At 38.9% G+C, this 16,632-nt stretch overlaps 1 protein-coding gene across 3 annotated transcripts in view; it reads left to right on the top strand.

Moving 5' to 3' along the window:
- The window catches only part of ADAM12 (ADAM metallopeptidase domain 12), a 182,082-nt gene that overhangs the window by 119,575 nt on the left and 45,875 nt on the right, over window positions 1-16,632 (top strand). For all 3 annotated transcript variants that reach the window (XM_080598272.1, XM_080598274.1, XM_080598273.1), the window contains exons 7-11: window positions 1,318-1,383; window positions 2,295-2,366; window positions 3,384-3,553; window positions 4,881-4,965; window positions 10,300-10,448. In XM_080598272.1, coding sequence (XP_080454398.1) covers window positions 1,318-1,383; window positions 2,295-2,366; window positions 3,384-3,553; window positions 4,881-4,965; window positions 10,300-10,448 — 542 coding nt within the window. The remainder of the gene's footprint in view (window positions 1-1,317; window positions 1,384-2,294; window positions 2,367-3,383; window positions 3,554-4,880; window positions 4,966-10,299; window positions 10,449-16,632) is intronic.

Raw genomic sequence — 16,632 nt, 5'->3', positions numbered from 1 at the left:
AGTCCAGAAATACCATCCAAGTGGAACTTAATGTCTTCCAGTTCCTGTGGTTTAAAGGCTGTGTCACACTATTAAATATGAGTTTTCTAGTGTTGGAAAGTTAGAGTTACTGAAGGTTGCATCTGTCACTTTCCTCTAAACACAATGTTTCTTGTAAAACATTCAAAATCATCAATCTGCATATAACAAAGAGGAACACTTTGCTAATGTGAAGAAAACTTTGTGAAAATTGGCTGGAAGGTGATGTCCAGTACTGACTTAGCTTCAGTTCAGGGGATTGCATAGTTTGCCTTGGAACACACTGTTTGCTTTTGAAAGCTTTAGTCATGTTCTGGGTTAAAGAGCACTAGTTCAGTTTGAGACATCATAGTCATTAGTAGGTCATACAACTGCTTAAGGTCCTTAAGTTCTGGCAAGAAGATCAGACATACTGCTGGGACCTCTGGTCCCTAACTGTTTTATTCCAGAAACAAGGGAGGAATAATAGATGTTCAGCTGGTGTAAATCACAGAACTTCCACAGACTTTAATAGGTCACTTAAATTTAGGGTAGCAAAGGAGCTGTCCTATGATTAATAGCATTAAAAAATCATTTAATTTTCTTCAGTGATCCTTTTGGAGCTAAGCATTATGATTTTTTTGGACCTGCATTCAGAAATGCAAGTAACACGACACGCTCTTTCACATGAATACACAGATGCAAAATTAAATGTAGGCTATTTTTTAAACATTATAGTTTGTTTTCCCAGACACTGACAGTTTATTTAGCTTTTTTTTTTCCTGCAGTTTTGTTCTCTTTTTTTTTTTTCCTACACAGTTTATAAGTAGACCACTTGATTGATACTCAATATTCCTTTATTACTTTATCCTGCTTTACTTGATATCCCTTTATAACTCATTTTTCCTGGTTGCCCATTTGTCTGTTGCTTGAAATGTTTGCTAAAAGTTATCTTATCATTTTTTTAAATGTACCTTGGAAATAGCAAAGGCCTTTCTCCTGGAGCTGATATTCTCCTGTGAGGAAAGATAACTCAAATATTGCAGCTGCAGAAACCTGAAAGGTTGAGATTCACTTTGCAGCACTTTCCTGCTTGCTGTGATCAAATCCTGGTTGTACATGTCTTTTTTGTAAGCACCGCATGGACATGAGGAGAAGGAATGCAATAAGAAATCATACACCATGAAACCTTCGGAAGTCTGAGATGTTGTATAGCTCCTCTTGCAAAAACTTTGTTTAAATGAGGGAGAGCTGATTCCAAGGATCACAGTGAAAAAACAAAAACAACAACAACAAAACCTTTTTCATCTTCTTTGGCAGTATAAGAGGGAGACTCTGAAGACGACAAAGTATGTGGAGCTTGTTATTGTGGCAGATAATCGTGAGGTAAGAGACTTAAACATAAAAATATATGGGAAGCACAGGTGGGAAATGGGTTTCCATGGGATTGCAAGTAATGTGCTTCAGATAAAATATTGTAGTTTTCACAAGTAATGCTTCTAACCTAATTAAGGCTAAGCAATGGAAGGCACTATTAAGATAGATGACTGCTAGTCATTTGTAAATGTTTTTTGCAATATTTTGTAAGGAATTTGGCACTCATAGATAACTGGGATGTCTGGCAGTAATTCAAGACAAGGCAAATAAAAGTTCCCAGCCCAGGATTTCCTTGAGCTGGTTAAACCTTCATTGCATTCCCTGCCTGCCCTTGGCGGGACTGTCACTGTTCAGAAGATGCTGTAGGATTCTGCATTTCCTTCTGAAGCAGCACTTTACCATCACATTGCACGAAGCCTTTCTGACAGTTTGGAAGCAGAGCTTCAAAGCAAGGAACCAGGACAGGCTGTAGAGATGTGTTCCAGTGAGCTGAATTGCAACTGAAGATGAGAAGTCTTGGTTTGAATTATTTTGCTACTTACGTTTTTGTTTGTTTAAAAAGATGATGGTCTTTCACTCTCCTTGAACACAGCTCATTAGGGAATAAAAATCACCCTCCTGCCAAAATAGCTAACAGAAGAGCCCTTTCTTTTTCAAAAAACCTCAGTCCTAGAAAGCTTGCTATGTAAGACTTAGGGATTTTTAAATCTTGCTATGAAGAACAAAATCCTCTCCCATAGCCTGTGTTTATTCTGAGACAGATATCAGTTCCATGAAAGCCAAGAGAAATCTGTCGTTGTCCTTTGCTTGCTCCTGTAATCCCCAAACATCACTGACAGTGCCATCAAAAGTAAGGTGGATGCTGTGGAGAAAAGCTGCTGTATTTGTGCTGCTAGTACATTGATCCTTTATTTTCTAAGTTTCAGAGACAAGGCAAGGATGTGGAAAAAATTAAGCAGAGGCTGATAGAAATTGCAAACTATGTTGATAAGGTAAGAACATGAGAATTATTCCAGTTTTTCAGAAATTACTGCACATTCTGAAGGACATTGCTGTGAGATTTATGTCTGTTTTATTAGTATAAATTAAGAAAGCTTCTAAAGCTTAAATTTGTAATCTCTATGAAAAGAAAAAGAGCTTGACTCAGATTTACTGGTAAGAGCAAGTCACGTTTCTAGTATTTCCTTTCATACTATGGGCTATCCCTGGCCCATGCTCCCAGTGTGCCTGCCACACTCAGACCATCTCCTTACACACCCAGCTCATGCCATGCAGCTGAGAACCTGGCCTCTGTCAATAGTTCACTGCCTGCCATCAGCCCACCAATAACAGCAACGCGTGTTTCCTGCTGCCTCATTTGAGCAAACACATCTGCTGCTTTCCTAATGCCCCAGTATCTCAGGGCAATGTTTCTCTCCAAACAGTAAAACAAACAAACAAAAAAATAAAAATAAAATTAAAAAGTTTATTTTTGATGTGCTGCATGGCCAGAAAAATTAGGAGTGTAGTACTCAAATTATAACTAAGGGAGTCTAATTTATCTGAGAACTTATCATGTGATGCTTCAAGGACAGTAACTCAAGGAGAAGCGTTTGTGATTAAAAACAAGCTGCTGAAGGTACCTCCACCTCTTCTGTAATTGTCCTGCTGACTTATTACTGGAAGACAGGCGCTTACATGTTACCTGCTCAAAATTAATTTTGCATGTTACAATATATTTATGTTTCATGCTTAATTCATGCTCAACAAATGGCAATGTTATCCAAATGGCTGCAATGCATATAAACAAGACAGAGATCTAGTATATGCTTTTCTCAGACTGTCAGCCAAATCCAGGCTTGATCAATTCCTGAGGCCTTCTTCACATTACTCTTACCTTAGAATTGTTATCTCTGCTTCATCAGTAACACTGTGCCTGCTCCCCCCTCGTAGCAACTGTGGCATTTACTAGTGTGATAACACAGTAGCCAAGAACGCTATAATTGTTTTTGTTTCTGTTTTCTCATTAGTTTTATAGGCCACTGAATATTCGAGTAGCCCTCGTTGGAGTGGAGGTGTGGAACGACATGGATAAGTGCTCCATTTCTCAAGATCCTTTCACCAGCCTCCATGAGTTTCTGGACTGGAGAAAGCTAAAACTACTACCTCGTAAACCCCACGACAATGCACAACTAATAAGGTAGAGTTGATGCCAAATCTAATATTGGCTGGTATTTCAGTGACGTGAGAATAGCTGTACCGTATTCTTCTTCAGTTGTCTAAGCTGTTGGGACGAGCATCTGTGATCCTGAGGGTTTGTCTTTCCCCTGCACAAGCACAGAAGTGCTTTGCAGGGCCCTGCAGCAGATGCTCCAGATAAATTTCCTTTCATAGCTCTGCAATACCTGTTACTTGTAGGCATTTCCTGAATACAACATGCATGGAAATCTGGATGTATAATAAGCCAATAAGGACTTCGGGCATGAATTTGCATCCAGTTTAAGGTGGTCGCAATCTAAGCTGTTATTGAAAAAGGCAGTCCTGCCCTCCCCCTTAAAGTAGAGCTAAGGGGGTATTATTGTCACGTAGATATAGACATTCTAAGGTCAGGTTGGACAAGGGTTTGAACAATTGATCTGGTGGAAGGTGTCCCTGCCCATGGTAGTGGTTGGACTAGATGATCTTTAAGGTCCCTTCCATCCCAAACCATTCTGTTTTTATGATCTGAATCCTGCTCATTCATAGAAAGACATTAATAAAATTAAAAATGCAGTCTAAATCAGACAATTAATTTGAATTTGTGACTTACAATTTAAATTATATACATCTTTCATCCTGCTGCTGTTTCCTGGATTGAACTGAGTAAAAACGCTCACATCAAAAACAGTCTTTAAAAAAAAAAAAGAAAGAATAGCACCTCTTTCTTGATCCAGGTATTGTTTTGATCAATGAACCATTCTTTACACTATAGACAAAAACAGACCTGATGTCTTAGTAATTAAAAGGAGCTCACTTTACTCATTACTCAGATATTCTGACATTATCTGTGGGGGAATAGAGTGAGCCACTCTAAACTGTCACAAAGTATTTGATTATATGTTTTAATACTTTGTTTAGAATCATTAAATTCTAGGTTTTGTATTACAACAAGTAGCACATAAACTTACATTAAAATAAGCCTTCCTTGAGCTAGAGACAGTATTTTTCTGTTTGTGTTTCTATTCCCAACTTCAATCAGGAGAAAAAGAAAGGAAGAAGGGGTCTTGTTACAGCAGTAAATCCAAAGGATGGTGATCAAATGGATCTTTCTCAGAGCAGGGTTGCTGTCATTGTCAGTTTGGCAAGTTGGCATGACTAATCTGTGCTTTTCATTGTTTTCAACCTGCAAATGTCTGGAGCTGACACATTTGAAACAGGATCTTTGTTTGAGATTGGCAGAAACACAAGACTGAAAATAATAAGGGCGGTATCTTGGCACCGAAATGCTGATTCTGGGATTCTTCTTTTCCTTTTCTGCCCTCCTGCAGCGGGGTGTACTTCCAAGGGACTACCATTGGCATGGCGCCCATAATGAGCATGTGCACTGCAGAGCAGTCTGGAGGGGTCGTCATGGTAAGTGGTAAAAGCACAGCGCTGGAAACTGGTCCAAGGGGTGCAACGTGATCTCACGTGTTGTAGTGCTGTATTCTGCACCAGCACATCAACCCCTTTTGTCCCATTTTCAATCTGAATTACCTATATCTACAGGCAGCTTGCATGTAAAGTTTTTAACTCATAGATTCCATACTGAAATATATATATATATATATAGTATTAAAATATAGCACGACCTCTGCAAGAATCTTCTGCTTCTAGTGATTGTTAAATCAGGTGAAGAGGTGCTACAAAGGATGAGAACCAGAAGATATATTTGTTATGCACCTGAGTATACTAGTGTTACAAGCAACAACAGTCTACCCTGAATCTTTCATTATATTGATTTTATTCTGGATTTACAGAGTTCCCTGTGTAAGACCCTACTTTCCATCTTTGTAGCGTAGTGGTTTTGTTACATTGCCAGACAACAAGCACAAATAATGGCAGCATTTATTCTACCTGAATCTCTCTCAGAGAATATTACTAGTAATGCTGTTGCTCAGTGCTACATGTAATGAACAAACAAATAAACATCTTAGCCAATTTCTGATACTAACTCTGGAATACTTTCATTTAGGAAAAAAAAATGTTTTTGAATTTCAAACAGTGTTTTTTAAGGGGGAGTGAGAACAGTTTTGAATTAACTAAGCTTTTCAATTCAAGTACTTTAAATAAAATTATGTGTGGACTCCAAGAACTTGCAGGCTACTAAGAGGCTCAGCTGGTGGCCTCAGAGCTCAGCTCCAGAGCAGAAAGCCATGAAGCCCTACAAACCTCATAAATATTCTCTACTTCTGAGTTCAGCTTGGAAGTGCTGAAAATCTTTATTTTTTTTTATGGTTTTGTCTAGGTTTCCCCCTCATTAGTCGATCCAGCCATTCTCTCCAGCTCTGCTGGATTCCTCAGTTACACGTCCCTACATAAACAAGGTGGGAGATGAGAAATGCACATTGCTCTCAGAGTTTGCATGGTCTTAAACCTCCCAGATCTTCAAAGCATTATGGAGCCAACCTGGAGACCAAAACACCAAGGTTTTCGCTCAAGATTAAGCGGGGTAGTCCCAGAGATACAGTCCCTTGAAACGCCTGCATTTCTTGGCTTCTTAGTGAACATGCAAGGTGAGGTTGGTCCACGCACAGTGCAGGGCTTCTTTGTGGTCTCTGGGACAAGTAGGAAAGAAGCCAAGCTGAGGTGATTTGTGCATTCATGGAAGATGATGTATTGGTGATCTAGACTGGGAGGATTTATGAGGTGAGTGGGAAAGATGAAGAGTAAGTAAGAGTGGGAAAGAACAATCAAATAAGTTGGAGAAAGTCGTGTCAAAATTGTAGAAAAGACGTAGGCTTCAGTCTCTTGGCAGCTTTAGAAGCTGAGTCTCTAGTCAGTGTTTGTTACAGCTTCTTGCTGGGTACCTGGGGGCTAGATACAAAAGGAAAAGGAGGCAAAGAGGAAGGAAAAGCTGAGGGAGTCTCCAGATGCACTTCCAAATCTTGGCAAAGGCATAGATGAGTCAACCAGCCCCATTTTATCCATTCCTCCCTCAGGGTAGCAGTCACTGCTTTGGCTTTATCTGCAGAGATGTTCTTAATGATGCCCTTAATGATGACTTGTTTGGTCTTTTAATTTACAGAATAAACTTTAAGGTATGCTACAGTATTTTTCTGCAAAGCCAGTCCTCCTCACTGTGGAAACTGGTGTTTTAAGCAGAAACAACAGAAAGAGCAAAATCATTCCAATAACAAGAAAACAAGAATCAGCATTTCTTTAAAGTATTCTCAGGGCTCTGACAGAGAAGACTGATTTATATGTCCAGGAAAAACCCAGTGTCTGCAGAGAAATCGTAGCCAGGCCGCAGCTTCAGTTGTTCAGGGGAGCGTGTTTTTTCCCAGAGACTCCCACCCCAGTGAATTGAAACTTTTGAGGTGCAAATTAATCCAAGGCTTGCACAGCATAACTAGAGATGTTTTCATTCTTTAAGCAAATCCTCAAAAGGCAGCCAAATCCAAACAAGCAAACACTCCCTCCAAAACCTGGAAGGGAAGCTGTCCAACCTTTCCCCCCAGATTAGCAGAAGCTAATTCATGTATATACAGAAAAGTCTTGATACATATCAATACATACAGACAAAAGCTATAAGTCCGCAAGATGTGCAAATGAAATAGTGAAAAACTTTTAACCTTGGAGGCTTTAGTGCACAAACATCTCAACACTGAGCAACTGAACATTTAGCTGTTGTTATCATTTGACCAGCCTCTCAGCCATCCCTCTCCAAACACCCAACCCCAGAGAGTTCCTCACTTTGAAAACAGTTCTGAACAGTTCTGAAGGAATAAACAATGGAGTAAGTGCATGAGAAATAACATCTGAATGTAAATCTGGAAAGAGTCAACTATGTGAGATCTGACTTTCCTGACTGTTTTGCAGTTATCCACACCTATTATATGATCTAAATTCCCCTGCCATCCCTGTCTGAGAGCCTGCCTCTCTCTATTTTCTGTAGGGCTGGATTCTCTCGATGATAGGTGACCCCCTTTTCCACACTATTTAACAGAAACTCAGGGTGGGAAGAGTGCACATCTGAGTATGAGACAGTTTAGGTGCATCAAGAACATTATAATTTTATTTCACTGTGATGGTTCTGTTGTGTTGTTTACAGACCAAACATATTTTGACATTAAAACAAGCCTTTGACATATGCTTCAGTCTTTGTTCTGTTGTTTCTAAACAAATTCATGGATTTAAATTTAAGATGTCACTGAGTTGCAGTAACATAACGTAGAGTTTTCATTCATGTCAAATTTCTACTGTATTTGGTGGGAATTTAGGTTAAACAAGAGTTGTGGTACAGGGGTACTTCACTTTTCAATGAATGGCTTAAATGAAATAAAAGAATATTTCAGAAATCTTGCACTTTTATGACCGAGTGAACCTACATGGAAAGTACCAATGTCAGGGCATCTAGCTGTAGGTGACAGAATTTTATTATTGAGGTTTGAACTGAATCCCAGTGGAATGAAGCAGAGTTCAACTGAAAGCAGCTGCATGTTTTGTGCAACAGTTTATAATGTCTTAACAGTAGTTGGTTGCTTATTCAGTGGTTGTGAAACTGTTTGGTAATGACTTTTACTACTTAAGTTAGCTTTAAAAGACCTTGGTGGAATAAATCAGTCACATTTCTATTCGTTTCTTAAGTACTTGGGAAACTTAAATGGTCTCAGTATCAAATGGGACATGTCACTGTTTGTTTTGATAATCTTCATTTATGCTGTTTTCAAATAACCTCTGTTGCTGAGACATCACATTCCTTGTTTTAAAAATCCTCTCTAGAAACTGATAAAATTACATTCCAAGTGGATCTGAGCAAGTAATGAGAACCGCATGGGTTGTAATAAATTGTTTGCCTATTCAAGACCCAAATTACATTTCAGATCATTTGTTGCTCTAGTTCTGGAGTGGACTGTGTGAACTCCCCTTTTTATTTTTAATTGCCAATATTGGAGGCACTTAAATGAACAAAATCCCTTTGCAGTAAGCAGAAAAGAAACTGGCAAATTGAAGAAAAATTGAGCTCAGTTTGTTGTCTGTGTAGGTGGTTCAAAACTCAGAGGAATTTCTGAGTCTGGACAACATTGCACTAATTTTAAGGCTTTACTATAGTGCTTTGCTGGTAAATTATGTGGAATTATATCATTGTTTTCATAATCTTTGGTCCTGAATTTTTTTCCAGTTGAGTGAGGGGTTGTGTTCCTTTTAGGACTTCAGATTCAATTTCACTGAATACATTAAATATTTCATAAGTTACTGTAAGTACAAAGATAAATCAATATGTATGTGACTTGTATCTAGGTAAGGCATCTCCACACGTGGGCATTGTGCAGGAGTATGTATTTTCTTAGTTATTACAGATTATTTTGCTGCATATGTTTGTTTTGTTTTTTCTTTTAATAGGACAGGTTGTACAGATTCTTTCTTCGGATATCTTAAAATATAACTGCAAACAAATTGGCTTTTATGTTAGTCACAATATTTCGATATCAAAATTTTAATATTCAGGGAAAAAAAAAAAGAGAGATCCTTTGTTAAAAGATAAAATTATTTTAACTTTATTCCAAATGCAGAAGGGATAATTTCTTGTTTTCAGAATTTGATCTCTTTTTGTTTTCGTTTCCTATTTAAGAATTGACTTAATAAAAATATTAGCTCAGACAGATGAAAGAAGAAACTTTTAAATCTACTCCAAGACATGTATTAAGGGCTTCATTTATATATAGTTGATGTCTGTGGCACTTTTACCTTTCACTTCTTTTTAGTCTGAAGATTGGCTTAGATGATACTAAAAGAGTTATTTAAGCTGAATATATTCATATATGCTTTTAGAGCAGGCAGCTGTACATAGTAATTCCATTTACTGAGTGATAAATAGTAGATCATGCATTTATATTACATGTTTATGCCTTTGGGGAAAGCTTTTATATGAGCACAATGGATATTTTTTCCCTCAAGGAAAGTGATCGATGTAGAAAGGTCTCTGGCTTGTGGTTAGGCCAAAACATAAGTCCAATCAGTAGCCTATAACCAGACCATGCAGTGAATTTCTTAGAAGTAGTTGTCCAAAAAAAAAGAAACCAGAATTTCAACACAGATTAATGTTAATATTTCAATTTTGACACTTGCAGCATTTAGAATATTCATAGGTGTTAAGTAGAGGCCATTGAAGTTTTCATCTTACTTTGTCCTTTCATTTTTAAAAGAAGGTTTTCAGAGGTCACTAGTTTTTTTCCTACAGGACTTATGGATTCTTCTTCAAATTTCTGATATTAAAAAAACAGTCTGATGAAGATTAAATGGGTCCAGTAAAATCTCTTGCTGCATTTTTAGTTTACCTCCTGATATGAAGGATCTTCTTGTTTCCCCCCATCACACTCATCCTATCCCATAAATCCTTATCCTTTCCATTGCATCCCATTCGGGTTATTGTTTTCTGCCACTGCCATGTCTTGGGAGCTACTGAACATGGAAATTTTAGGCCCTCAATAAAGAGATGACTCAGATGTTCAACGCTGCCCTATGGTCTCAAATGTCTGGGGAAACTGGGTGGCCAGAACTGAAGGCTGCTCTGAAATTCCCTGTCTGCACCTGGAACATGTGAATTAAATTGTGTGCATTTAACAATAGTGTTACTACAGCTGGTAAGCTCATAAAGCATTTTGAAGAACAAGCAATAGGACCTTAGAAGGGAAATGTGCATTTTTAATTGTTTCCTTACCTTGACTTTGCAATTTATTTATTTTTTATTATTATTTGTTTAAGGATCACTCAGAAAACCCTCTAGGTGCAGCAGTCACCCTGGCTCATGAACTGGGCCACAATTTTGGAATGAATCACGATACATTGGAGAGGGGCTGCAACTGCAAAGCATCCACCGAGAAAGGGGGTTGCATCATGAATCCTTCTACTGGGTAAGTGCGAGGGTAAGCACTGGTATGTTGCAGTTATAGTGGAAAATTTTCAGGTTTTGTTTTCTGTCTCAGGTACATTTAAATGAAAAAAGAAAAACCTTCCAAGACCTGTCAAATCTCCTTGCAGTTATGCCCCTCCAGCTGAAACAATTATACTTCTTATCAGTATAAAACATGTACCATTGTACTTTTCCATTTCCTTGTTACCAGAGTGAGAGACAAAAATGCCATAAGCAGGTGGTTAAGTTTTTTTAAAAACCAAACTGCATTGCAAGTGATGAATCAGAATATCCTTCTTGCTCATCTTGCCAACTGAGCATCACAGTCATAATAGGAAATGAGCGATGTCCCAAGGCCAAGACTAAGATGATTGTGTAGGAAATAAAGTAATGCAGGAAATATATTATTATTAGACTCTCTGCAAAGCCTTTGTCTTGCACAGAGAAGGTTTTTAGTTTTGCACAAACTTTTGCATTTTACTGTCTGTTGTAAATGTGTAGCAGTGTTAACCTGTGAGCAAATGGAGGCTGTCAGCTTAGTGGGGTTAGGCCTGTTCAGTGGCCAGAGCAAGATCTTCCAAGGAAAGATAGAAAGCACCATGGAAAATAAAGCCAGTGAATCTGTGGCTGATCATCTCTCTGAGTCGGTGCTGAACGGCTGCTCTGCAGTTGATAAAAGCATATATGTCAGCAGGGAGCCTGGTGGTTTTGTAGACATGAAAAGCACAGGCACTGTGAGCAGGGTAACTAGGTTTCAGCTTGTTTCTCTGCATTTTAAATGCTATTAGAAACTTAATTACGTAATGAATGAGTTCTCCATGTCCAGATTCAGACAAGAACCAATGGCATGAAATTGAAGTAAGAGAGATGAGGTTTACCAAAGCTTTCTGATGGAAAGTGGCATGTTGGACTAGTTAGCCTGCAGAAATGTGACTGTCTGACTGGAAGCTGGCAGGAACCAGTCAGACAAATATGTGTCAGCAGCATCTTGTAGGTACAGCTGGATTTGCCTTGGGGTGAGCAAATGGTCTAGATGATCTTCTGATGTGTCTTCCAGCTCCAGCACTCCCTGTGTGTGCTTAAACTTCATATGTTGCTTGAAACCCTCTTCTGGGATATTTGATCAGGTCAGCCTCTGATTGCTCTGAGGCTGCATGTTTCTGGGAAAGGAGGGGAGCAATATGCGAGAGGGCAGGGAGTGTTGGGCAGGATTGCTCCCTGCTGGTCGGCCAAACAGCAGCTTTGGCACTTCTTCAAAGGCAAGCTGTCACCCTCCTTCAAGGCAGAAAAAGAGATTCTGGCCAGAGGCCAAGCACAGCAAGTTGAGACAAACAATGAAAAGAGAGTTGTGTGCTTGGAGGAGAATGAGAGTGGTTCTACAGTTTGGAAGAGAAAAATAGCCAGGCTCTTCTAAAACAATAGGTAGTAAATATCCCCACGGAATTGCATTCTGTAGCACGTCAGGGCTATTAAACACACTGTGAAAACAAACTGAAGTTGGAAACAAGGCTCTGAAGTGAGGTGATGTGATAGCTGGTATGCAGTGGGCAGATGAGTCTGGGCCCTGAGCTCCTGAAAGATGCATTCAAGCCTTAGTCATCTCAGCTGAACTACCGGTTGGGCATCCAGTTACTCCACGTTTGGAAATAAATACAGGAGATGCTGTCAGGACAAAAATTTCTAGACACTCTGATTTCATAATGGGAAGATATCTCTCATATGAGCCTAGCTAGCTCTTCTCTGGTTCTGCCTTCTGAACCACAGTCCTGTGAGTTTATCTGGAGGTGTCCTCATCTGCTTGGTGTGCCAGTCCAGTTGCTTGGCCCTGGACATGGACAGAGTAAGGTTGTACCTGCTCAGCCTAATCCTCACATACGTGTCCGAGCAAATCAGCTTGCTTTATGCCAGGGTTTCAGTAGCACCATTACAGGTTAAAGCACCATATATACTATAGGTTAAAGGCCTTACTGCCTTAGCCATGCCCTGCCCACCACGAGCACCACAGGTATGACAGCTTTGGGAGGGGGTTGACAGGTGCACTTCAGCTTTGTAATGTTGTCTTTGGATTTTGACCAAATTTTATCTACAACTTATGCCTAAGGAAGAGTTGAAGCATTCACAGAAGAGAGTAGGCTGGTTTGTTTGCAGTGACTATTGATTTATAAATGGAAATTTTAACATTGGGTTTGTAGCCTTAGGCTTTACCTTCATGCTGTGCTGTCAATCTGTAATAAGTATTCCAGGAGAATACTTTACGCCTTAAGCCAAACTGCATTTTACCATTTTAATATTAACACTTTAAATATTTACCCAACAACTGACCAATGGTAGTGTTTCTCCAAGCACCGTTATTCAAGAATCACTGAAGAATTTTCAGCTCTGGAAGTGCCAGTTAAGAGAAAGTCCAATTAATATCCCCTGCCTAAAAAACATTCTCAGAATAAGAAAAACATCAAAACAAAGAACATCTCAGGGAAGCTAAATACATTTGGAGAGACAGCTTGCTCTCTCTGTATACTCTTTGGCATTCTGTGCCCTTCTAATTTCTGTTGGTTTAAGCTAGAGTTAATAAGTGAAAGAAAAGGGAAAAGAAATCCTTGGGCTGAAGCTAGGGTAAAAAGTAAGAGCCCCTGCGAAGTCCTTATCTGATATCTATAAAGAATAGAAAATATCTGGGTTATAACAGAAATGCCTCTGCAAATTTGACTTTGTAGTCATTTGTTTGGTTCTGCAGCAAAAGGAAATGTTTGAAGGCTTTTTCCTTAAAAGTGATTTCATTAATTATTGCCATCTTCTTTCAGTTCTTATGTTTCAGCCTTTGAAGAGGTTAGCATTAAAAAGTCATCTTGGAAATTACTTCTTGGTGGAAAAAATTCTCAAGGGATCAGTGTGGAATTTAAACTCTGTTGGATCTATCCTTTAATGAGCTTCCTATAGCTTTCACTCTTAAAAGATACCAGCAAGATGTGTACCACTTTTGTGTGAGCAACAAATGCCTTAAAGACCTGCTACTTTAGCAAAATATATTTTGTATAAATGGAATTAAGCATATAAAACCAAAACCAGAATTTACGGCACTCTAGATCTTTTTGAGATTTCAATACCTGCAATGGAAATCACATAAATGCCATTGCAGAAGTTTCTGGTTTTTGTTGTTGTTATTGTAAAAATAGTATCAAGAAGGAAATATTTAATACTAACACATTGTTCCCATTTTATGCATATGTTTTAATCACACTCTTTCATTTCTTTTAATTGTTTTGGCCATAAACTGTTTCAAGTGATAAAGAAGGCTATAAGGAGTCTCAAAGAGATTTGCAAATCTTTTTACTGAGATGGCTGTATCTGAAAACAAAGGGACTAAGCTGAGTCAGCAAGGCCGTTTCAGTATTCCACTTGTTTTCCAAGTATCTCCCTAAATTTTCCACTCTTAGGACTGCAAATATTCTTCCTGACAGCTAGATAAAACCAGAAGAGTTATAGTGAAACCCAAGGCATTACTCTAGATATATATCACTGCAACTAAACACAGAATTTATCACAATCTGTGGAGCAAAATTACACAAATTAACAGGGCTCTTTTCTTTAATAATTTTGGGAATGTGCTCCTTCATCAAAATTATGCACTGTTATCTCTGTGGTTGTTGAAGCAACGTGAGTTCCCTCAAATTAGTTGGACACTTAAGAGATCATAAATGCTTGAAATTTCTAGCTAGCCTTAAGGGGAGCAAAACCTTTTTAGCTAGCTTTCTCCTCTTCAATAGACCCGAGGGCTTATATTTCATCTCACCCATGTGTCTATATCCTTGCCAATAGCATGCTCTTCTAATTTATATATGGGGGACTTACACAGCTTGCTAGTCTTTGGGGCAGTTGAGCATACTATAAATGTGATATTCCTTACCACTAACAAAAAGCGTTCTCTGATGCCTTTCCATGTTTTCCACCTTGTTTAGGTGTTAATGAGAGCACAGGAATCCACAAAGGGTGCAAAGTCTCACCAAGCACATTCAGATGCTTGATCCTACTGTAGTTTCCATCCCTTTCTGGAGCCCTATGACTTGCCATAAAGACAGATTCTTTTTTTGTCATCTAATGGTTTTGTGTTGCTTTTACCAGGATCAGGAAAAATCTTGTTGCTCTTTCATCTCAGCCAAAGGTAACCGACATGCCAGGCAGGTTACTAGGATAGTGAAGTTTGATTCATCTCTCCTTGCTCTTCCATAGTCAGAAGCAGTTTTTCACCATGCTGATAGAAAAGAGGATGACTGGATAAGGGCTGCTTTGCAGTCTCTCCTCCAGTTCCCTTTGCATCTGGCGATGGGAATGACATTCCCTTGAATTCTAGGATCAAGCAACAGCACTTTGTGTCCAGTCTCTCAAACCCTCCTGCACATCAAGCACAGCCTGGCAGCAGGTCATGCAAGTCTACTTTGACTCTTATTTCTACCTTGGCTGTATAATGCTTCTCTTCAAAGACTGTGATGAAGAGACTAAGTAAATGCAAAATAATTAAAATTAACAAATCCTTAAGAACAAAAAAATACTGTAAGGACTATTGTTTCAAGACGTGGATTCAAGGTGTATAAGTTTGTGCTCTTCAGGAACTGCAAAACCTGATGTGTTGAGAGAGGGCTTGGCCCTTGCTATCTGCCTGACAGACATTTGAATGAAAAACTCTCTCTTCATGAACTTTAGTTTTAATCTAAATTCCTTGGGAGTCCTGTTTTTTGTTGCCTTGTCCCAGGCTGTGTGCTGGTTTGCATCCCAGAGATGACATGTAGCATTAGGGACGGGAAGCCACTCGGTGCCACGCGGGAAGGTCTGTGCCAGCAACATAAACAAGGAAGCAGCTTCTCTGTAAGGACTTCTGTGCACAACAACTCCACTTTGTCATGTTTCTCTTAGCGTGATGTTCCTTTCGAAAAGTCAAAGAATGAATCGAATCCCTCTATGCCTGGCTTTTTTTTTTTTTCTCTTTTTATCTTGGATCTTGTGTTACCATTTCCATTTTCACAGCTAGAATTTAAAGTCAGTATATCTTTTTGATTTGGTCAGGTTTTAAATTCAATTTGCTCAGATAAATATGACTGCATTTGTTACAGGGAAGCGGAGCTTGGAGTGTGAATTCATAGTGGTGGAAATGCCTGTGATTTGCCTAGGCTGCAGGATAGCTTGGGGCTCTACTGGAGCCAGGGGACCAAGTTTTTGTATAGCGATCATAAGTGAAGGAAAAGGCGAAATGGAATTGAAATCAATTCTTCAACCTCCCAGCTACTGATCTTCATTTCAGCGGATTTTTGTGGAACTGTGTCTCTCCATAGAAAATAATAATAATAAGAAGAAGAAGAAGAACAACAATAATAATAATAATAAATTTTGAGTAATTGCTTTTCAGTCCACAATTTTACTTTAATTATTGAGTTTTGGAGGCAGGGTTTGGGGAAGAAGAACAATCAATATCACAGAAAGAGCACACAGTGGAAGCTGAACAAGGCAGGTAGAGAAATACTGGTTCCTTTACTTTTGAAATTTTGAGGTGATTTTTTTTTTGTTTTGTTCAATAAATCCCAAAAGCATCCACTGTTATCAATATGTTTTTAAGTTAAACTGAAACCTTTATGGTTAGAATTAAAACAGATAGCCAATGGGAAGGTAAAGATTTGTGAATGAGAGTGAGAGGTTAGGTTAGGAAGCATTTGTTCTTTGTTGTGTGTTATGGGCCAGTTCCCGAGTGTTTTGAAAATGTAGCTCTGCATGATCTGGGAGGAGAAGCTACCCCTGAAAGGCAGCTTTCCTGCAAGTGAGGAACAGTAACATTTGATGGTTTACTTTCATGCATTAACTTCAGAGGACAACAGAAGGTGCATTACTCTAGTTAGTGTCATTTATAGCAGCTATATCTAGTGGAAAAGGAAAATTGGTTACATTGGCTACCCTCTGTTTACAGCCCTCTGTGGTATCAAGTTTATTATCACCAATATCTAAAACTGCTCTTTACTTGCCTTCTCCTCCTCCTTACCACCTCCTCTCTCCCTCCCCTCCAGCTCCCACTCCTGGTTCACATTGTTGAGAGTCTTATTTCATTTTGTTTTCTGATTTTCTTATCTTAAATGGTCTGATACAGATTCTGAAGTGCTCTGACTTTCAAGTGTTTGCTGTCAGTGTGAGGACAGGGCTAGCAG

This window comes from Anser brachyrhynchus (assembly GCF_964034855.1).
Source record: "Anser brachyrhynchus genome assembly, chromosome: 6".
Lineage (NCBI taxonomy): Eukaryota > Metazoa > Chordata > Aves > Anseriformes > Anatidae > Anser > Anser brachyrhynchus.
Note: the sequence above shows the minus strand (reverse complement) of the source record. Positions and strands in the feature narration are given on the sequence as shown.